This window comes from Sphaerodactylus townsendi, linkage group LG06 (genome assembly GCF_021028975.2).
Source record: "Sphaerodactylus townsendi isolate TG3544 linkage group LG06, MPM_Stown_v2.3, whole genome shotgun sequence".
Lineage (NCBI taxonomy): Eukaryota > Metazoa > Chordata > Lepidosauria > Squamata > Sphaerodactylidae > Sphaerodactylus > Sphaerodactylus townsendi.
The window spans coordinates 5,799,257-5,821,408 of NC_059430.1; the positions used below are offsets into that span (position 1 = coordinate 5,799,257).

Sequence of the window (22,152 nt, forward strand, 5' to 3'; positions counted from 1 at the left end):
CCCCCCCCCCCACCCCCCCCCCCCCCCACCCCCCCCCCCCCCCACCCCCCCCCCCCCCCACCCCCCCCCCCCCCCACCCCCCCCCCCCCCCACCCCCCCCCCCCCCCACCCCCCCCCCCCCCCACCCCCCCCCCCCCCCACCCCCCCCCCCCCCCACCCCCCCCCCCCCCCACCCCCCCCCCCCCCCACCCCCCCCCCCCCCCACCCCCCCCCCCCCCCACCCCCCCCCCCCCCCACCCCCCCCCCCCCCCACCCCCCCCCCCCCCCACCCCCCCCCCCCCCCACCCCCCCCCCCCCCCACCCCCCCCCCCCCCCACCCCCCCCCCCCCCCACCCCCCCCCCCCCCCACCCCCCCCCCCCCCCACCCCCCCCCCCCCCCACCCCCCCCCCCCCCCACCCCCCCCCCCCCCCACCCCCCCCCCCCCCCACCCCCCCCCCCCCCCACCCCCCCCCCCCCCCACCCCCCCCCCCCCCCACCCCCCCCCCCCCCCACCCCCCCCCCCCCCCACCCCCCCCCCCCCCCACCCCCCCCCCCCCCCACCCCCCCCCCCCCCCACCCCCCCCCCCCCCCACCCCCCCCCCCCCCCACCCCCCCCCCCCCCCACCCCCCCCCCCCCCCACCCCCCCCCCCCCCCACCCCCCCCCCCCCCCACCCCCCCCCCCCCCCACCCCCCCCCCCCCCCACCCCCCCCCCCCCCCACCCCCCCCCCCCCCCACCCCCCCCCCCCCCCACCCCCCCCCCCCCCCACCCCCCCCCCCCCCCACCCCCCCCCCCCCCCACCCCCCCCCCCCCCCACCCCCCCCCCCCCCCACCCCCCCCCCCCCCCACCCCCCCCCCCCCCCACCCCCCCCCCCCCCCACCCCCCCCCCCCCCCACCCCCCCCCCCCCCCACCCCCCCCCCCCCCCACCCCCCCCCCCCCCCACCCCCCCCCCCCCCCACCCCCCCCCCCCCCCACCCCCCCCCCCCCCCACCCCCCCCCCCCCCCACCCCCCCCCCCCCCCACCCCCCCCCCCCCCCACCCCCCCCCCCCCCCACCCCCCCCCCCCCCCACCCCCCCCCCCCCCCACCCCCCCCCCCCCCCACCCCCCCCCCCCCCCACCCCCCCCCCCCCCCACCCCCCCCCCCCCCCACCCCCCCCCCCCCCCACCCCCCCCCCCCCCCACCCCCCCCCCCCCCCACCCCCCCCCCCCCCCACCCCCCCCCCCCCCCACCCCCCCCCCCCCCCACCCCCCCCCCCCCCCACCCCCCCCCCCCCCCACCCCCCCCCCCCCCCACCCCCCCCCCCCCCCACCCCCCCCCCCCCCCACCCCCCCCCCCCCCCACCCCCCCCCCCCCCCACCCCCCCCCCCCCCCACCCCCCCCCCCCCCCACCCCCCCCCCCCCCCACCCCCCCCCCCCCCCACCCCCCCCCCCCCCCACCCCCCCCCCCCCCCACCCCCCCCCCCCCCCACCCCCCCCCCCCCCCACCCCCCCCCCCCCCCACCCCCCCCCCCCCCCACCCCCCCCCCCCCCCACCCCCCCCCCCCCCCACCCCCCCCCCCCCCCACCCCCCCCCCCCCCCACCCCCCCCCCCCCCCACCCCCCCCCCCCCCCACCCCCCCCCCCCCCCACCCCCCCCCCCCCCCACCCCCCCCCCCCCCCACCCCCCCCCCCCCCCACCCCCCCCCCCCCCCACCCCCCCCCCCCCCCACCCCCCCCCCCCCCCACCCCCCCCCCCCCCCACCCCCCCCCCCCCCCACCCCCCCCCCCCCCCACCCCCCCCCCCCCCCACCCCCCCCCCCCCCCACCCCCCCCCCCCCCCACCCCCCCCCCCCCCCACCCCCCCCCCCCCCCACCCCCCCCCCCCCCCACCCCCCCCCCCCCCCACCCCCCCCCCCCCCCACCCCCCCCCCCCCCCACCCCCCCCCCCCCCCACCCCCCCCCCCCCCCACCCCCCCCCCCCCCCACCCCCCCCCCCCCCCACCCCCCCCCCCCCCCACCCCCCCCCCCCCCCACCCCCCCCCCCCCCCACCCCCCCCCCCCCCCACCCCCCCCCCCCCCCACCCCCCCCCCCCCCCACCCCCCCCCCCCCCCACCCCCCCCCCCCCCCACCCCCCCCCCCCCCCACCCCCCCCCCCCCCCACCCCCCCCCCCCCCCACCCCCCCCCCCCCCCACCCCCCCCCCCCCCCACCCCCCCCCCCCCCCACCCCCCCCCCCCCCCACCCCCCCCCCCCCCCACCCCCCCCCCCCCCCACCCCCCCCCCCCCCCACCCCCCCCCCCCCCCACCCCCCCCCCCCCCCACCCCCCCCCCCCCCCACCCCCCCCCCCCCCCACCCCCCCCCCCCCCCACCCCCCCCCCCCCCCACCCCCCCCCCCCCCCACCCCCCCCCCCCCCCACCCCCCCCCCCCCCCACCCCCCCCCCCCCCCACCCCCCCCCCCCCCCACCCCCCCCCCCCCCCACCCCCCCCCCCCCCCACCCCCCCCCCCCCCCACCCCCCCCCCCCCCCACCCCCCCCCCCCCCCACCCCCCCCCCCCCCCACCCCCCCCCCCCCCCACCCCCCCCCCCCCCCACCCCCCCCCCCCCCCACCCCCCCCCCCCCCCACCCCCCCCCCCCCCCACCCCCCCCCCCCCCCACCCCCCCCCCCCCCCACCCCCCCCCCCCCCCACCCCCCCCCCCCCCCACCCCCCCCCCCCCCCACCCCCCCCCCCCCCCACCCCCCCCCCCCCCCACCCCCCCCCCCCCCCACCCCCCCCCCCCCCCACCCCCCCCCCCCCCCACCCCCCCCCCCCCCCACCCCCCCCCCCCCCCACCCCCCCCCCCCCCCACCCCCCCCCCCCCCCACCCCCCCCCCCCCCCACCCCCCCCCCCCCCCACCCCCCCCCCCCCCCACCCCCCCCCCCCCCCACCCCCCCCCCCCCCCACCCCCCCCCCCCCCCACCCCCCCCCCCCCCCACCCCCCCCCCCCCCCACCCCCCCCCCCCCCCACCCCCCCCCCCCCCCACCCCCCCCCCCCCCCACCCCCCCCCCCCCCCACCCCCCCCCCCCCCCACCCCCCCCCCCCCCCACCCCCCCCCCCCCCCACCCCCCCCCCCCCCCACCCCCCCCCCCCCCCACCCCCCCCCCCCCCCACCCCCCCCCCCCCCCACCCCCCCCCCCCCCCACCCCCCCCCCCCCCCACCCCCCCCCCCCCCCACCCCCCCCCCCCCCCACCCCCCCCCCCCCCCACCCCCCCCCCCCCCCACCCCCCCCCCCCCCCACCCCCCCCCCCCCCCACCCCCCCCCCCCCCCACCCCCCCCCCCCCCCACCCCCCCCCCCCCCCACCCCCCCCCCCCCCCACCCCCCCCCCCCCCCACCCCCCCCCCCCCCCACCCCCCCCCCCCCCCACCCCCCCCCCCCCCCACCCCCCCCCCCCCCCACCCCCCCCCCCCCCCACCCCCCCCCCCCCCCACCCCCCCCCCCCCCCACCCCCCCCCCCCCCCACCCCCCCCCCCCCCCACCCCCCCCCCCCCCCACCCCCCCCCCCCCCCACCCCCCCCCCCCCCCACCCCCCCCCCCCCCCACCCCCCCCCCCCCCCACCCCCCCCCCCCCCCACCCCCCCCCCCCCCCACCCCCCCCCCCCCCCACCCCCCCCCCCCCCCACCCCCCCCCCCCCCCACCCCCCCCCCCCCCCACCCCCCCCCCCCCCCACCCCCCCCCCCCCCCACCCCCCCCCCCCCCCACCCCCCCCCCCCCCCACCCCCCCCCCCCCCCACCCCCCCCCCCCCCCACCCCCCCCCCCCCCCACCCCCCCCCCCCCCCACCCCCCCCCCCCCCCACCCCCCCCCCCCCCCACCCCCCCCCCCCCCCACCCCCCCCCCCCCCCACCCCCCCCCCCCCCCACCCCCCCCCCCCCCCACCCCCCCCCCCCCCCACCCCCCCCCCCCCCCACCCCCCCCCCCCCCCACCCCCCCCCCCCCCCACCCCCCCCCCCCCCCACCCCCCCCCCCCCCCACCCCCCCCCCCCCCCACCCCCCCCCCCCCCCACCCCCCCCCCCCCCCACCCCCCCCCCCCCCCACCCCCCCCCCCCCCCACCCCCCCCCCCCCCCACCCCCCCCCCCCCCCACCCCCCCCCCCCCCCACCCCCCCCCCCCCCCACCCCCCCCCCCCCCCACCCCCCCCCCCCCCCACCCCCCCCCCCCCCCACCCCCCCCCCCCCCCACCCCCCCCCCCCCCCACCCCCCCCCCCCCCCACCCCCCCCCCCCCCCACCCCCCCCCCCCCCCACCCCCCCCCCCCCCCACCCCCCCCCCCCCCCACCCCCCCCCCCCCCCACCCCCCCCCCCCCCCACCCCCCCCCCCCCCCACCCCCCCCCCCCCCCACCCCCCCCCCCCCCCACCCCCCCCCCCCCCCACCCCCCCCCCCCCCCACCCCCCCCCCCCCCCACCCCCCCCCCCCCCCACCCCCCCCCCCCCCCACCCCCCCCCCCCCCCACCCCCCCCCCCCCCCACCCCCCCCCCCCCCCACCCCCCCCCCCCCCCACCCCCCCCCCCCCCCACCCCCCCCCCCCCCCACCCCCCCCCCCCCCCACCCCCCCCCCCCCCCACCCCCCCCCCCCCCCACCCCCCCCCCCCCCCACCCCCCCCCCCCCCCACCCCCCCCCCCCCCCACCCCCCCCCCCCCCCACCCCCCCCCCCCCCCACCCCCCCCCCCCCCCACCCCCCCCCCCCCCCACCCCCCCCCCCCCCCACCCCCCCCCCCCCCCACCCCCCCCCCCCCCCACCCCCCCCCCCCCCCACCCCCCCCCCCCCCCACCCCCCCCCCCCCCCACCCCCCCCCCCCCCCACCCCCCCCCCCCCCCACCCCCCCCCCCCCCCACCCCCCCCCCCCCCCACCCCCCCCCCCCCCCACCCCCCCCCCCCCCCACCCCCCCCCCCCCCCACCCCCCCCCCCCCCCACCCCCCCCCCCCCCCACCCCCCCCCCCCCCCACCCCCCCCCCCCCCCACCCCCCCCCCCCCCCACCCCCCCCCCCCCCCACCCCCCCCCCCCCCCACCCCCCCCCCCCCCCACCCCCCCCCCCCCCCACCCCCCCCCCCCCCCACCCCCCCCCCCCCCCACCCCCCCCCCCCCCCACCCCCCCCCCCCCCCACCCCCCCCCCCCCCCACCCCCCCCCCCCCCCACCCCCCCCCCCCCCCACCCCCCCCCCCCCCCACCCCCCCCCCCCCCCACCCCCCCCCCCCCCCACCCCCCCCCCCCCCCACCCCCCCCCCCCCCCACCCCCCCCCCCCCCCACCCCCCCCCCCCCCCACCCCCCCCCCCCCCCACCCCCCCCCCCCCCCACCCCCCCCCCCCCCCACCCCCCCCCCCCCCCACCCCCCCCCCCCCCCACCCCCCCCCCCCCCCACCCCCCCCCCCCCCCACCCCCCCCCCCCCCCACCCCCCCCCCCCCCCACCCCCCCCCCCCCCCACCCCCCCCCCCCCCCACCCCCCCCCCCCCCCACCCCCCCCCCCCCCCACCCCCCCCCCCCCCCACCCCCCCCCCCCCCCACCCCCCCCCCCCCCCACCCCCCCCCCCCCCCACCCCCCCCCCCCCCCACCCCCCCCCCCCCCCACCCCCCCCCCCCCCCACCCCCCCCCCCCCCCACCCCCCCCCCCCCCCACCCCCCCCCCCCCCCACCCCCCCCCCCCCCCACCCCCCCCCCCCCCCACCCCCCCCCCCCCCCACCCCCCCCCCCCCCCACCCCCCCCCCCCCCCACCCCCCCCCCCCCCCACCCCCCCCCCCCCCCACCCCCCCCCCCCCCCACCCCCCCCCCCCCCCACCCCCCCCCCCCCCCACCCCCCCCCCCCCCCACCCCCCCCCCCCCCCACCCCCCCCCCCCCCCACCCCCCCCCCCCCCCACCCCCCCCCCCCCCCACCCCCCCCCCCCCCCACCCCCCCCCCCCCCCACCCCCCCCCCCCCCCACCCCCCCCCCCCCCCACCCCCCCCCCCCCCCACCCCCCCCCCCCCCCACCCCCCCCCCCCCCCACCCCCCCCCCCCCCCACCCCCCCCCCCCCCCACCCCCCCCCCCCCCCACCCCCCCCCCCCCCCACCCCCCCCCCCCCCCACCCCCCCCCCCCCCCACCCCCCCCCCCCCCCACCCCCCCCCCCCCCCACCCCCCCCCCCCCCCACCCCCCCCCCCCCCCACCCCCCCCCCCCCCCACCCCCCCCCCCCCCCACCCCCCCCCCCCCCCACCCCCCCCCCCCCCCACCCCCCCCCCCCCCCACCCCCCCCCCCCCCCACCCCCCCCCCCCCCCACCCCCCCCCCCCCCCACCCCCCCCCCCCCCCACCCCCCCCCCCCCCCACCCCCCCCCCCCCCCACCCCCCCCCCCCCCCACCCCCCCCCCCCCCCACCCCCCCCCCCCCCCACCCCCCCCCCCCCCCACCCCCCCCCCCCCCCACCCCCCCCCCCCCCCACCCCCCCCCCCCCCCACCCCCCCCCCCCCCCACCCCCCCCCCCCCCCACCCCCCCCCCCCCCCACCCCCCCCCCCCCCCACCCCCCCCCCCCCCCACCCCCCCCCCCCCCCACCCCCCCCCCCCCCCACCCCCCCCCCCCCCCACCCCCCCCCCCCCCCACCCCCCCCCCCCCCCACCCCCCCCCCCCCCCACCCCCCCCCCCCCCCACCCCCCCCCCCCCCCACCCCCCCCCCCCCCCACCCCCCCCCCCCCCCACCCCCCCCCCCCCCCACCCCCCCCCCCCCCCACCCCCCCCCCCCCCCACCCCCCCCCCCCCCCACCCCCCCCCCCCCCCACCCCCCCCCCCCCCCACCCCCCCCCCCCCCCACCCCCCCCCCCCCCCACCCCCCCCCCCCCCCACCCCCCCCCCCCCCCACCCCCCCCCCCCCCCACCCCCCCCCCCCCCCACCCCCCCCCCCCCCCACCCCCCCCCCCCCCCACCCCCCCCCCCCCCCACCCCCCCCCCCCCCCACCCCCCCCCCCCCCCACCCCCCCCCCCCCCCACCCCCCCCCCCCCCCACCCCCCCCCCCCCCCACCCCCCCCCCCCCCCACCCCCCCCCCCCCCCACCCCCCCCCCCCCCCACCCCCCCCCCCCCCCACCCCCCCCCCCCCCCACCCCCCCCCCCCCCCACCCCCCCCCCCCCCCACCCCCCCCCCCCCCCACCCCCCCCCCCCCCCACCCCCCCCCCCCCCCACCCCCCCCCCCCCCCACCCCCCCCCCCCCCCACCCCCCCCCCCCCCCACCCCCCCCCCCCCCCACCCCCCCCCCCCCCCACCCCCCCCCCCCCCCACCCCCCCCCCCCCCCACCCCCCCCCCCCCCCACCCCCCCCCCCCCCCACCCCCCCCCCCCCCCACCCCCCCCCCCCCCCACCCCCCCCCCCCCCCACCCCCCCCCCCCCCCACCCCCCCCCCCCCCCACCCCCCCCCCCCCCCACCCCCCCCCCCCCCCACCCCCCCCCCCCCCCACCCCCCCCCCCCCCCACCCCCCCCCCCCCCCACCCCCCCCCCCCCCCACCCCCCCCCCCCCCCACCCCCCCCCCCCCCCACCCCCCCCCCCCCCCACCCCCCCCCCCCCCCACCCCCCCCCCCCCCCACCCCCCCCCCCCCCCACCCCCCCCCCCCCCCACCCCCCCCCCCCCCCACCCCCCCCCCCCCCCACCCCCCCCCCCCCCCACCCCCCCCCCCCCCCACCCCCCCCCCCCCCCACCCCCCCCCCCCCCCACCCCCCCCCCCCCCCACCCCCCCCCCCCCCCACCCCCCCCCCCCCCCACCCCCCCCCCCCCCCACCCCCCCCCCCCCCCACCCCCCCCCCCCCCCACCCCCCCCCCCCCCCACCCCCCCCCCCCCCCACCCCCCCCCCCCCCCACCCCCCCCCCCCCCCACCCCCCCCCCCCCCCACCCCCCCCCCCCCCCACCCCCCCCCCCCCCCACCCCCCCCCCCCCCCACCCCCCCCCCCCCCCACCCCCCCCCCCCCCCACCCCCCCCCCCCCCCACCCCCCCCCCCCCCCACCCCCCCCCCCCCCCACCCCCCCCCCCCCCCACCCCCCCCCCCCCCCACCCCCCCCCCCCCCCACCCCCCCCCCCCCCCACCCCCCCCCCCCCCCACCCCCCCCCCCCCCCACCCCCCCCCCCCCCCACCCCCCCCCCCCCCCACCCCCCCCCCCCCCCACCCCCCCCCCCCCCCACCCCCCCCCCCCCCCACCCCCCCCCCCCCCCACCCCCCCCCCCCCCCACCCCCCCCCCCCCCCACCCCCCCCCCCCCCCACCCCCCCCCCCCCCCACCCCCCCCCCCCCCCACCCCCCCCCCCCCCCACCCCCCCCCCCCCCCACCCCCCCCCCCCCCCACCCCCCCCCCCCCCCACCCCCCCCCCCCCCCACCCCCCCCCCCCCCCACCCCCCCCCCCCCCCACCCCCCCCCCCCCCCACCCCCCCCCCCCCCCACCCCCCCCCCCCCCCACCCCCCCCCCCCCCCACCCCCCCCCCCCCCCACCCCCCCCCCCCCCCACCCCCCCCCCCCCCCACCCCCCCCCCCCCCCACCCCCCCCCCCCCCCACCCCCCCCCCCCCCCACCCCCCCCCCCCCCCACCCCCCCCCCCCCCCACCCCCCCCCCCCCCCACCCCCCCCCCCCCCCACCCCCCCCCCCCCCCACCCCCCCCCCCCCCCACCCCCCCCCCCCCCCACCCCCCCCCCCCCCCACCCCCCCCCCCCCCCACCCCCCCCCCCCCCCACCCCCCCCCCCCCCCACCCCCCCCCCCCCCCACCCCCCCCCCCCCCCACCCCCCCCCCCCCCCACCCCCCCCCCCCCCCACCCCCCCCCCCCCCCACCCCCCCCCCCCCCCACCCCCCCCCCCCCCCACCCCCCCCCCCCCCCACCCCCCCCCCCCCCCACCCCCCCCCCCCCCCACCCCCCCCCCCCCCCACCCCCCCCCCCCCCCACCCCCCCCCCCCCCCACCCCCCCCCCCCCCCACCCCCCCCCCCCCCCACCCCCCCCCCCCCCCACCCCCCCCCCCCCCCACCCCCCCCCCCCCCCACCCCCCCCCCCCCCCACCCCCCCCCCCCCCCACCCCCCCCCCCCCCCACCCCCCCCCCCCCCCACCCCCCCCCCCCCCCACCCCCCCCCCCCCCCACCCCCCCCCCCCCCCACCCCCCCCCCCCCCCACCCCCCCCCCCCCCCACCCCCCCCCCCCCCCACCCCCCCCCCCCCCCACCCCCCCCCCCCCCCACCCCCCCCCCCCCCCACCCCCCCCCCCCCCCACCCCCCCCCCCCCCCACCCCCCCCCCCCCCCACCCCCCCCCCCCCCCACCCCCCCCCCCCCCCACCCCCCCCCCCCCCCACCCCCCCCCCCCCCCACCCCCCCCCCCCCCCACCCCCCCCCCCCCCCACCCCCCCCCCCCCCCACCCCCCCCCCCCCCCACCCCCCCCCCCCCCCACCCCCCCCCCCCCCCACCCCCCCCCCCCCCCACCCCCCCCCCCCCCCACCCCCCCCCCCCCCCACCCCCCCCCCCCCCCACCCCCCCCCCCCCCCACCCCCCCCCCCCCCCACCCCCCCCCCCCCCCACCCCCCCCCCCCCCCACCCCCCCCCCCCCCCACCCCCCCCCCCCCCCACCCCCCCCCCCCCCCACCCCCCCCCCCCCCCACCCCCCCCCCCCCCCACCCCCCCCCCCCCCCACCCCCCCCCCCCCCCACCCCCCCCCCCCCCCACCCCCCCCCCCCCCCACCCCCCCCCCCCCCCACCCCCCCCCCCCCCCACCCCCCCCCCCCCCCACCCCCCCCCCCCCCCACCCCCCCCCCCCCCCACCCCCCCCCCCCCCCACCCCCCCCCCCCCCCACCCCCCCCCCCCCCCACCCCCCCCCCCCCCCACCCCCCCCCCCCCCCACCCCCCCCCCCCCCCACCCCCCCCCCCCCCCACCCCCCCCCCCCCCCACCCCCCCCCCCCCCCACCCCCCCCCCCCCCCACCCCCCCCCCCCCCCACCCCCCCCCCCCCCCACCCCCCCCCCCCCCCACCCCCCCCCCCCCCCACCCCCCCCCCCCCCCACCCCCCCCCCCCCCCACCCCCCCCCCCCCCCACCCCCCCCCCCCCCCACCCCCCCCCCCCCCCACCCCCCCCCCCCCCCACCCCCCCCCCCCCCCACCCCCCCCCCCCCCCACCCCCCCCCCCCCCCACCCCCCCCCCCCCCCACCCCCCCCCCCCCCCACCCCCCCCCCCCCCCACCCCCCCCCCCCCCCACCCCCCCCCCCCCCCACCCCCCCCCCCCCCCACCCCCCCCCCCCCCCACCCCCCCCCCCCCCCACCCCCCCCCCCCCCCACCCCCCCCCCCCCCCACCCCCCCCCCCCCCCACCCCCCCCCCCCCCCACCCCCCCCCCCCCCCACCCCCCCCCCCCCCCACCCCCCCCCCCCCCCACCCCCCCCCCCCCCCACCCCCCCCCCCCCCCACCCCCCCCCCCCCCCACCCCCCCCCCCCCCCACCCCCCCCCCCCCCCACCCCCCCCCCCCCCCACCCCCCCCCCCCCCCACCCCCCCCCCCCCCCACCCCCCCCCCCCCCCACCCCCCCCCCCCCCCACCCCCCCCCCCCCCCACCCCCCCCCCCCCCCACCCCCCCCCCCCCCCACCCCCCCCCCCCCCCACCCCCCCCCCCCCCCACCCCCCCCCCCCCCCACCCCCCCCCCCCCCCACCCCCCCCCCCCCCCACCCCCCCCCCCCCCCACCCCCCCCCCCCCCCACCCCCCCCCCCCCCCACCCCCCCCCCCCCCCACCCCCCCCCCCCCCCACCCCCCCCCCCCCCCACCCCCCCCCCCCCCCACCCCCCCCCCCCCCCACCCCCCCCCCCCCCCACCCCCCCCCCCCCCCACCCCCCCCCCCCCCCACCCCCCCCCCCCCCCACCCCCCCCCCCCCCCACCCCCCCCCCCCCCCACCCCCCCCCCCCCCCACCCCCCCCCCCCCCCACCCCCCCCCCCCCCCACCCCCCCCCCCCCCCACCCCCCCCCCCCCCCACCCCCCCCCCCCCCCACCCCCCCCCCCCCCCACCCCCCCCCCCCCCCACCCCCCCCCCCCCCCACCCCCCCCCCCCCCCACCCCCCCCCCCCCCCACCCCCCCCCCCCCCCACCCCCCCCCCCCCCCACCCCCCCCCCCCCCCACCCCCCCCCCCCCCCACCCCCCCCCCCCCCCACCCCCCCCCCCCCCCACCCCCCCCCCCCCCCACCCCCCCCCCCCCCCACCCCCCCCCCCCCCCACCCCCCCCCCCCCCCACCCCCCCCCCCCCCCACCCCCCCCCCCCCCCACCCCCCCCCCCCCCCACCCCCCCCCCCCCCCACCCCCCCCCCCCCCCACCCCCCCCCCCCCCCACCCCCCCCCCCCCCCACCCCCCCCCCCCCCCACCCCCCCCCCCCCCCACCCCCCCCCCCCCCCACCCCCCCCCCCCCCCACCCCCCCCCCCCCCCACCCCCCCCCCCCCCCACCCCCCCCCCCCCCCACCCCCCCCCCCCCCCACCCCCCCCCCCCCCCACCCCCCCCCCCCCCCACCCCCCCCCCCCCCCACCCCCCCCCCCCCCCACCCCCCCCCCCCCCCACCCCCCCCCCCCCCCACCCCCCCCCCCCCCCACCCCCCCCCCCCCCCACCCCCCCCCCCCCCCACCCCCCCCCCCCCCCACCCCCCCCCCCCCCCACCCCCCCCCCCCCCCACCCCCCCCCCCCCCCACCCCCCCCCCCCCCCACCCCCCCCCCCCCCCACCCCCCCCCCCCCCCACCCCCCCCCCCCCCCACCCCCCCCCCCCCCCACCCCCCCCCCCCCCCACCCCCCCCCCCCCCCACCCCCCCCCCCCCCCACCCCCCCCCCCCCCCACCCCCCCCCCCCCCCACCCCCCCCCCCCCCCACCCCCCCCCCCCCCCACCCCCCCCCCCCCCCACCCCCCCCCCCCCCCACCCCCCCCCCCCCCCACCCCCCCCCCCCCCCACCCCCCCCCCCCCCCACCCCCCCCCCCCCCCACCCCCCCCCCCCCCCACCCCCCCCCCCCCCCACCCCCCCCCCCCCCCACCCCCCCCCCCCCCCACCCCCCCCCCCCCCCACCCCCCCCCCCCCCCACCCCCCCCCCCCCCCACCCCCCCCCCCCCCCACCCCCCCCCCCCCCCACCCCCCCCCCCCCCCACCCCCCCCCCCCCCCACCCCCCCCCCCCCCCACCCCCCCCCCCCCCCACCCCCCCCCCCCCCCACCCCCCCCCCCCCCCACCCCCCCCCCCCCCCACCCCCCCCCCCCCCCACCCCCCCCCCCCCCCACCCCCCCCCCCCCCCACCCCCCCCCCCCCCCACCCCCCCCCCCCCCCACCCCCCCCCCCCCCCACCCCCCCCCCCCCCCACCCCCCCCCCCCCCCACCCCCCCCCCCCCCCACCCCCCCCCCCCCCCACCCCCCCCCCCCCCCACCCCCCCCCCCCCCCACCCCCCCCCCCCCCCACCCCCCCCCCCCCCCACCCCCCCCCCCCCCCACCCCCCCCCCCCCCCACCCCCCCCCCCCCCCACCCCCCCCCCCCCCCACCCCCCCCCCCCCCCACCCCCCCCCCCCCCCACCCCCCCCCCCCCCCACCCCCCCCCCCCCCCACCCCCCCCCCCCCCCACCCCCCCCCCCCCCCACCCCCCCCCCCCCCCACCCCCCCCCCCCCCCACCCCCCCCCCCCCCCACCCCCCCCCCCCCCCACCCCCCCCCCCCCCCACCCCCCCCCCCCCCCACCCCCCCCCCCCCCCACCCCCCCCCCCCCCCACCCCCCCCCCCCCCCACCCCCCCCCCCCCCCACCCCCCCCCCCCCCCACCCCCCCCCCCCCCCACCCCCCCCCCCCCCCACCCCCCCCCCCCCCCACCCCCCCCCCCCCCCACCCCCCCCCCCCCCCACCCCCCCCCCCCCCCACCCCCCCCCCCCCCCACCCCCCCCCCCCCCCACCCCCCCCCCCCCCCACCCCCCCCCCCCCCCACCCCCCCCCCCCCCCACCCCCCCCCCCCCCCACCCCCCCCCCCCCCCACCCCCCCCCCCCCCCACCCCCCCCCCCCCCCACCCCCCCCCCCCCCCACCCCCCCCCCCCCCCACCCCCCCCCCCCCCCACCCCCCCCCCCCCCCACCCCCCCCCCCCCCCACCCCCCCCCCCCCCCACCCCCCCCCCCCCCCACCCCCCCCCCCCCCCACCCCCCCCCCCCCCCACCCCCCCCCCCCCCCACCCCCCCCCCCCCCCACCCCCCCCCCCCCCCACCCCCCCCCCCCCCCACCCCCCCCCCCCCCCACCCCCCCCCCCCCCCACCCCCCCCCCCCCCCACCCCCCCCCCCCCCCACCCCCCCCCCCCCCCACCCCCCCCCCCCCCCACCCCCCCCCCCCCCCACCCCCCCCCCCCCCCACCCCCCCCCCCCCCCACCCCCCCCCCCCCCCACCCCCCCCCCCCCCCACCCCCCCCCCCCCCCACCCCCCCCCCCCCCCACCCCCCCCCCCCCCCACCCCCCCCCCCCCCCACCCCCCCCCCCCCCCACCCCCCCCCCCCCCCACCCCCCCCCCCCCCCACCCCCCCCCCCCCCCACCCCCCCCCCCCCCCACCCCCCCCCCCCCCCACCCCCCCCCCCCCCCACCCCCCCCCCCCCCCACCCCCCCCCCCCCCCACCCCCCCCCCCCCCCACCCCCCCCCCCCCCCACCCCCCCCCCCCCCCACCCCCCCCCCCCCCCACCCCCCCCCCCCCCCACCCCCCCCCCCCCCCACCCCCCCCCCCCCCCACCCCCCCCCCCCCCCACCCCCCCCCCCCCCCACCCCCCCCCCCCCCCACCCCCCCCCCCCCCCACCCCCCCCCCCCCCCACCCCCCCCCCCCCCCACCCCCCCCCCCCCCCACCCCCCCCCCCCCCCACCCCCCCCCCCCCCCACCCCCCCCCCCCCCCACCCCCCCCCCCCCCCACCCCCCCCCCCCCCCACCCCCCCCCCCCCCCACCCCCCCCCCCCCCCACCCCCCCCCCCCCCCACCCCCCCCCCCCCCCACCCCCCCCCCCCCCCACCCCCCCCCCCCCCCACCCCCCCCCCCCCCCACCCCCCCCCCCCCCCACCCCCCCCCCCCCCCACCCCCCCCCCCCCCCACCCCCCCCCCCCCCCACCCCCCCCCCCCCCCACCCCCCCCCCCCCCCACCCCCCCCCCCCCCCACCCCCCCCCCCCCCCACCCCCCCCCCCCCCCACCCCCCCCCCCCCCCACCCCCCCCCCCCCCCACCCCCCCCCCCCCCCACCCCCCCCCCCCCCCACCCCCCCCCCCCCCCACCCCCCCCCCCCCCCACCCCCCCCCCCCCCCACCCCCCCCCCCCCCCACCCCCCCCCCCCCCCACCCCCCCCCCCCCCCACCCCCCCCCCCCCCCACCCCCCCCCCCCCCCACCCCCCCCCCCCCCCACCCCCCCCCCCCCCCACCCCCCCCCCCCCCCACCCCCCCCCCCCCCCACCCCCCCCCCCCCCCACCCCCCCCCCCCCCCACCCCCCCCCCCCCCCACCCCCCCCCCCCCCCACCCCCCCCCCCCCCCACCCCCCCCCCCCCCCACCCCCCCCCCCCCCCACCCCCCCCCCCCCCCACCCCCCCCCCCCCCCACCCCCCCCCCCCCCCACCCCCCCCCCCCCCAGAAGAAGAAGAAGAAGAAGAAGAAGAAGAAGAAGAAGAAGAAGAAGAGAAGAGTTTGGATTTATATCCCCCTTTCTCTCCTGCAGGAGACTCAAAGGGACTGAAAATCTCCTTGCCCTTCCCCCCTCCCAACAAACACCCTGTGAGGTGGGTGGGGCTGAGAGAGCTCCGAGAAGCTGTGACTAGCCCAAGGTCACCCAGCTGGCATGTGTGGGAGTGCACAGGCTAATCTGAATTCCCCAGAGAATTCAGAGAATCTAGTCCAGCTCAGGCGGCAGAGCTGGGAATCAAACCCGGTTCCTCCAGATTAGATACACGAGCTCTTAACCTCCTACGCCACTGCTGCTCCTAGAACACGACCGTACAGCCCAGAAACCACACAACACCCCAGTGATTCCGGCCATGAAAGCCTTCGACAATACAACTATATATCATCAGATAGTACCTGGTTCACCATGTGGAGGAGTGGGGAATCGAACCCGGTTCTCCAGATTAGAGCCTGCTGCTCTTAACCACTACACCACGTTGAAGGGACAGGAGGGGTTTCAGGGAGGTACAACGACCAAGCATCCATTGTCTGAAGCAGCCATTCTCTCCAGATTAACTTTTCATCTGCAAGGAAGCCATCATCACGTTGACTTGCCAGTTGCGGGTCTAGAAATCCCTTTGGAGGCAGAGCTTGGCCAGGGTGGGGGGTTAAGCCACGGGGTCCACACTCCAAAGTGCCCATTTTCTCCAGAAGAACTGGTCAACGTGGTGTAGCGGTTAAGAGCAGGTTGTTTCTTTGCTCTTGCACATGAAGCCTGCTGGGCGACCTTGGGCTAGTCACAGTTCTTCAGAACTTTCTCAGCCCCACCTGCCTCACAGGCTGTCTGTTCTGGGGACAGGAAGGGAACATAAGAACATAAGAACAAGCCAGCTGGATCAGACCAGAGTCCATCTAGTCCAGCTCTCTGCTACTCGCAGTGGCCCACCAGGTGCCTTTGGGAGCTCACGTGCAGGAGGTGAAAGCAATGGCCTTCTGCTGCTGCTGCTGCTCCCGAGCACCTGGTCTGCTAAGGCATTTGCAATCTGAGATCAAGGAGGATCCAGATTGGGAGCCAGAGATCGACTTCTCCTCCATAAGAACATAAGAACGAGCCTGCTGGATCAGACCAGAGTCCATCTAGTCCAGCACTCTGCTACTCGCAGTGGCCCACCAGGTGCCTTTGGGAGCTCACATGCAGGGTGTGAAAGCAATGGCTTTCTGCTGCTGCTCCCGAGCACCTGGTCTGCTAAGGCATTTGCAATCTGAGATCAAGGAGGATCAAGATTGGGAGCCAGAGATCGACTTCTCTTCCATAAATCTGTCCAAGCCACAAATCGACTTCTCCATAAATCTGTCCAAGGAAAGGAGCTTGTCAGCCACCTTGAGTCTCCTTACAGGAGAGAAAGGTGGAGTGTAAATCCAAACTCTTCTTCTTCTTGGTCTCTGCTGTCTGGAGATCACGCGCCGTCCCTGGAAATCTCCAAGCCCCACCGGATGCTGGCAAACTCGGCACAATCCTGCCCAGAATTAACACCCGGCCGAGCCTCTTGACTTCAGTGGGTGTAGCACGGTTGTCCCTGTGCTTCGGAAGCCATCTGGTTCTGCCAGCGTCGCTATGTGTGCCATTCAAGGGAGAACAAACGAACACCGACCGGCATTATGAACGGGGCCATGTCCGGCCGCCAGCTGCAGCGTCTCCTCCGTTCCCTGTAAACACGTCTTAGATGGTCAAGGCCAATGGCCACATGCAATAAACTTCTTACTCTGTTCTATTCCTCTGCTTCCTGATTAGCCAGCCAGAAGAGGGAAGCGGGAGGGTCGAGGGTAATCAGACTGCCCTTAATCCCATCTCTTCTCCCCATCCAGGTCAAGGGGGCTGGCCCAATCGCCTCCCATTAAGCTGATTTTCCTCCTCAATCCTTCACAGGGTGGGGGCCGGGCTCCCTTTCACTTTGGCACAGGGCTTCCAGCTCCAAGTTGTAAAATACCTGGAGATTTGCAGGATGTGGAGCCCGGCGAGGGTTGGGCTCAGGGAAGGGGGGCTATCAGCAGGGCCAAGTGCCTAGGCATCCCACCCTCCAAAGTGGCCATTTATCTCCAAGGGAACGGATCTCGGTTGCCCAGTGATCAACTGGGACAGCAGGTGAGCTCCAGGCGCGACCTGGTGGTTGGCGACCGCCACAACTCCAAAGTGGGGGCCATGACTGCACTGAAGGGAGGTAGCAGAAGGGCCGCAACTGCCCACCAAGCCATTAATAGGATGCAGGTGTAACCTCTATCTGTGGGTTCTGTGGGGCAGAAGTTGGAAGGAGTTGCAAAGGACTAAATTTAAAACAAAATAGTTTACTTCCTTAACAAATAACACTTTGAACATTAACATTTAACATTAACAATTTACAGTCCTTTTAGGTTGCATTTCAAGTCCAAGGGAGCAGCAGTGGCGTAGGAGGTTAAGAGCTCGTGTATCTAATCTGGAGGAACCGGGTTTGATTCCCAGCTCTGCTTGTTGTGTTTGTTGTGAGGGGGGGAAGGGCAAGGAGATTGTAAGCCCCTTTGAGTCTCCTGCAGGAGAGAAAGGGGGGATATAAATCCAAACTCTTCTTCTTCTTCTTCTTCTTCTTCTTCTTCTTCTTCTTCTTCTTCTTCTTCTTCTTCTTCTTCTTCTTCTTCTATTTACAATTTACTGATAATGCCAAGTCCAATTCTTCCTGCTGGTGGTTGGCTTATGAAGACTTCAGAGGCTTGGTGAACGGGATCCAAGATGATGAAGGTCCCCAAACGAACTCCCATCAACTACATACATAGCAAGCCCTGAAACAATAAATTCTAACATTTGCAATACAGCAAAAATAAACAACTCCCTTCCCACTAGTTCCCGACAACTTTGCAGGTACCTTAAACAAGGTGTTAAGAGCTTATACACAATTACATCAAGGTCCCAGCCTGGTAGCCTCAGAGCTTCCTCCAACTTCACCAGTTTTTGCAGCCTTCTGCTGCTTTGAGTCTCCACCCCTTTCTGGGTCAACCCATTCTGAACAGAGGGGTTACACAGGCACCAAGCTTGGAGGTGGGCAAAGAAGGAGACCGCGCGTGAATGAAGGAATCCAGCCCTTCTGGGCACCCCCTCTGCTCCGTAACATTGGCATATATCAGCATGTGGTCATTGGATGGTCTCGTGGGAACTGTTCCAGTCTGGCTCTTTCTGGGCCAGGACTGGAGCAGCTGCTGTCCCTCAATGAGCCAACACTACGGGGGCCACTCAGCTCAGACCCCGTCAGCAGCCACCACGGACCCCTGTGGTGCGGGCCCTCCCTGCAGCGGAGCACAGAATACACGTCGCCCTGTTTATCGGCTCTGGCTGGCTCACCAGCTACGGCCGTTGCTCGAGAAACATGATCTGGCCTCAGAGATCCAGGCTGCGACCGCACCCAAGTTAAATGACTGCCATGCCCAGAGGTGGGATCCGGCAGGTTCTCACCAGTTCCCGAGAGTGGGTTACTAATTATTTGTGTGTGCCGAGAGGGGGTTACTAATTGGGTCCGCTTTCCCGCCTCCACGCCCTCGCCTCCCCAAGAGGCATCCTGCCTTTGAACGTGAAGGTTCCCTATAGCAATGGCGACTGATAATGTCACTCCCTGAACTGGGTTAATCCCTTCCAGGTACTGCAATTCATGGATTCTCAGCCTCTCGTACCTTTTATCTCACCTGTCTCTATCAAAGAACCTGCGTGTTTCACCAGTGCTGGGTTCAGATTTGTGAGTTGGGGCATTTTCTATAATGTGATGATGATTTAGAAATGACCTGGTGCAAAAAAATGTTTTGGGGTTGTGGTGGGGTGGCTGCCCATGGGGAGGGGGGAGTCCTTGCCACAGCCTCGCCCAGGAATGCCCCGCCCCCGGAATGCCCGCCCCCGCCCCCGTCATGCCCCGCCCAGCCCCATTGGCGCTACACCAAAGTTTGAATCCCACCACCATGGGAACCTGTTACTAAAATTTTTGGATCCCACCACTGGTCAACTTGGATCCCACCACTGGTCAACTTGTTTTTTCAACAGCTCTGTTCTGCATTTTATTGCTTCAGTTGAAAGCGAGCTTGGCCATGTCTCTGTACTGGCAGCGTATATATTTTCCAAATATGTATGTACGTACGTACATACATACATATATACCATCCCTGCCAGACTCCTTTTGAAACACTATCCCTCCCACTTACAAATCTCTCAACCTGAAGAAGGCAATCATACAATGAATGACAGAAGGGAGAATCAATCTTTTTTTTTCTACGCAGCCCGTGAATCTCATGTGACCCATGAATGCATTTTCAATAAAAGATCCTCAATTGTCTGCTTAGAGGGAGGAGCCGTACTAGTCTGCGGCAGATTGAAAAAGAGCGTTGGGCTACTTTAAAGCCCCAAAACTTAAATTCCAGTGACATTTTCTTGCTTGTTGAGAAACAAAAATGTATTCTCCCTCCCCCCTCACTTTTCTCCCTTTCCAAGAATACCTCCTCAGGTAAAAAGAAGCACAGGAGGGTTTGTACAGGATTTGAACCCAGGCCACTCACACCCAAAGCAACAATCATATCCCTAGACCAGTGATGGCGAACCTTTTTGAGACCGAGTGCCCAAACTGCAACCCAAAACCCACTTATTTATCACAAAGTGCCAACATGGCACTTTAACCTGAATACTGAGGTTTTAGTTTAGAAAAAACGGTTGGCTCCGAGGTGTGCGTTACTCGGGAGTAAGCTCGGTGGTAGTCGGTGGCTTTGCTTTGAAGCAACCATGCAAGTCTTCCAACGGGTGAATCACGGCCCTAGGAGGGTTTACTCAGAAGTAAGCCCCATTGCCAGCAACCGAGCTTACTCCCAGGTAAAGGATCACGCTTTAGTTCTTCGCATGAAAATCAGCGGGGTTTAACAGCGCTTAACAGGGTTACCTACACTGCTTCCCCAAAACAAAGTCTTAGGTTTAATGCTAATAATCGAGCCCAGCGGCCCAGGCCAGCCTAGATGGGGGGGGGGGGATTTCCCCTCCACATGATGAACTCTGTGTGTGCGTGCCCACAGAAAGGGCTCCGAGTGCCACCTCTGGCACCCGTGCCATAGGTTCGCCATCATTGCCCTAGACCAACAAGTAGCTAGAGCTCTGCCAGATGTTTTGAGGAATAAGCGCTGGCAGGCCTCGAGGCAATGCAATTAAGTTAATGTATGTTTGTGGAGAAGAGACTCCAAGGCAATTCTCCAAACTTGGCCCACGCCTTTCCATAAGCAGCTCGTACATCTTCAGATCCTTTCCAAGGGCATTTTGGCTGATCTTTCCCCACAGAACCTGAGCCAAAGTACAGGAAATATTTTCTTTTTGCGTTTGTATTTTATTTTTATGCAGCTTATTGAAATAATACCCTGTTTCCCTGAATATAAGACATCCCCTGAAAATAAGACGTAGTAGAGGTTTTGCTGAAGTGCGAAATATAAGGCGTCCCCCGAAAGTAAGACGTAGCAAAGTTTTTGTTTGGAAGCATGCCCGATGAACAGAACACCGAAAAATAAGACATCCCCTGAAAATAAGACATAGCGCATCTTTGGGAGCAAAAATTAATATAAGACACTGTCTTATTTTCGGGGAAACACGGTAAGTACCACTTTCTTCCAGTTTTCCTTTCCCTTGACTCCCTTATGTCACGTTGCAGTTTGCAAGGTCATTGGGGTGGGATAGGTAGGGTGGGATCCCTTATGCACCACACGCAACGACTGAACTTTACAAAGAAATAACAATTGACAGAGTCCCAGTGTGATATGGCGGTCAAAAGCGGCAGACTCCAATCCGGAGAACCAGGTTTGATTCCCCACTCCTCCAAGTGAGCGGCAGACTTTGATCTGATGAACTGGATTTGTTTCCCTGCACCTCCACATGAAGCCTGCAGTGTGATCTGGGGCCAGTCACAGTTCTCTCAGAACTCTCTCAGCCCCACCTGCCTCATCAGGTGCCCACTGTGGGAAAAGGAAAGGAAGGACTCCGTAAGCCATTTTGAGACTCCTTATGGCTGAGAAAAGTGGGGTATAAATCCAAACTCTTCTTCTCTTCTTGGATCAGTCACATATGCTCAGCCTGACCTACCCCGCAAGATTGCTGTAAAAGGAAAAATGGAGAAGAGAATGATAGAATGAAGAGAATGAGGCACTGAATCTCCACTGGGGAGAAAGGTGGGATGCAAATGAATTCAATAATATTTGCTTTCAAGAAACCCCTGCTGAGTCCCTAGTAGCAGCCTGGGAGTAAGATTGTAGTCCCCTATAGACCTTGAGTAGGGGAGAATGGTCTTGTGAAATTTGTTAGCTCCCCTGGTGTCTTTTTACATTTCTGAACTGGAGACAGAAACCAGTCGGTTTGATTTTAAAAGTACAGGAGTATTAAACTCAGATTGGACAAAAAGCAGGGCTCGTCCGGGATTTGAACCCGGGACCTCTCGCACCCTAAGCGAGAATCATACCCCTAGACCAACGAGCCAGCTGTTGTAGATGCCTTCCAGATGTTCTCTTCAGGCAGATCGGTAATTGCTGGCTTGCGTGGTGAGCTCTGGCAGGCAGAGCGGAGGAAGCTCTTAACTCTTTCTTTGCACGGAGGACGACGTTCCCTCCAAGGCCTGAACATGGATTTTATCCCACGTCGGGAGAATTCAAGCAACAGCTGGCCTGCCACGTATTTGGAGCCACTGCATAGCATCAGGGAAAGTTAAGAATGCCTTATTTTCATGGGCACGAATGGAAACAAATATACCTTCAAGTGCTCGCTGCTTCACTTGGAAGTAAAATTCCAATCAACTTGGTGACTTGTAGTTTTGTTACCTTTACTGAGTAAAGCAGTGGTGGCGAACCTATGGCACGGGTGCCAGAGGTGGCACTCAGAGCCCCCTCTGTGGGCACGGGCAAATAGAGTCCCCCCCCCCAAACCCACACATCTAGGCTGGCCTGGGTCTCTGGGCTCGAATATCAGCATTAAACCTAAGACCTAGTTTTGGGGAAGCAGTGTAGGTAACCCTGTTAAGCGCTGTTAAACCCCACTGATTTTCATGCGAAGAACTAAAGTGCAATCCTTTACCTGGAAGTAAGTTCAGTTGCTCACAATGGGGCTTGCTTCAGAGTAAGCCCTCCTAGGGTCGTGATTCACCCATTGGAAGAGTTGCACGGTTGCTTCAAAGCAAAGTCACAGACTACCCCAAGCTTACTCCAGAGTAATGCACGCCTTGGAGCCAACCGTTTTTTCTAAACTAAAACCTCAGTATTTGGGTTACATTGCCGTGTTGGCACTTTGCGACAAATAAGTGGGTTTTGAGTTGCAATTTGTGCTCTCGGTCTCGAAAAGGTGCGCCATCACTGGAGTAAAGATAAACTAGACTGAGCTGCAGTTCCCAGGACAATAACATTTTCCCCGTTGAGTTTATCCATCAGCGAGCGCCTGTCGCTAGATATTTAAATTGTGCGCTCCCCTCTTCCTGCTCATATCCCATTTTCCCCATCCCTC

The 22,152-nt window shown here is 78.7% G+C and overlaps 1 protein-coding gene and 1 non-coding gene across 2 annotated transcripts in view; both read right to left on the reverse strand.

The window, feature by feature from the left end:
* Positions 1–16,256, reverse strand: part of CCDC136 (coiled-coil domain containing 136) — a 67,971-nt gene extending 51,715 nt beyond the window's left edge. Inside the window, exon 1 of the mRNA XM_048501463.1 lies at positions 16,163–16,256. Coding sequence (XP_048357420.1) covers positions 16,163–16,256 — 94 coding nt within the window. The remainder of the gene's footprint in view (positions 1–16,162) is intronic.
* Positions 16,257–21,066: 4,810 nt separating this feature from the next.
* On the reverse strand, positions 21,067–21,138 carry TRNAP-AGG. The gene has a single exon. It is a non-coding gene; the product is annotated as a tRNA-Pro (tRNA).
* Positions 21,139–22,152: the final 1,014 nt, after the last annotated feature.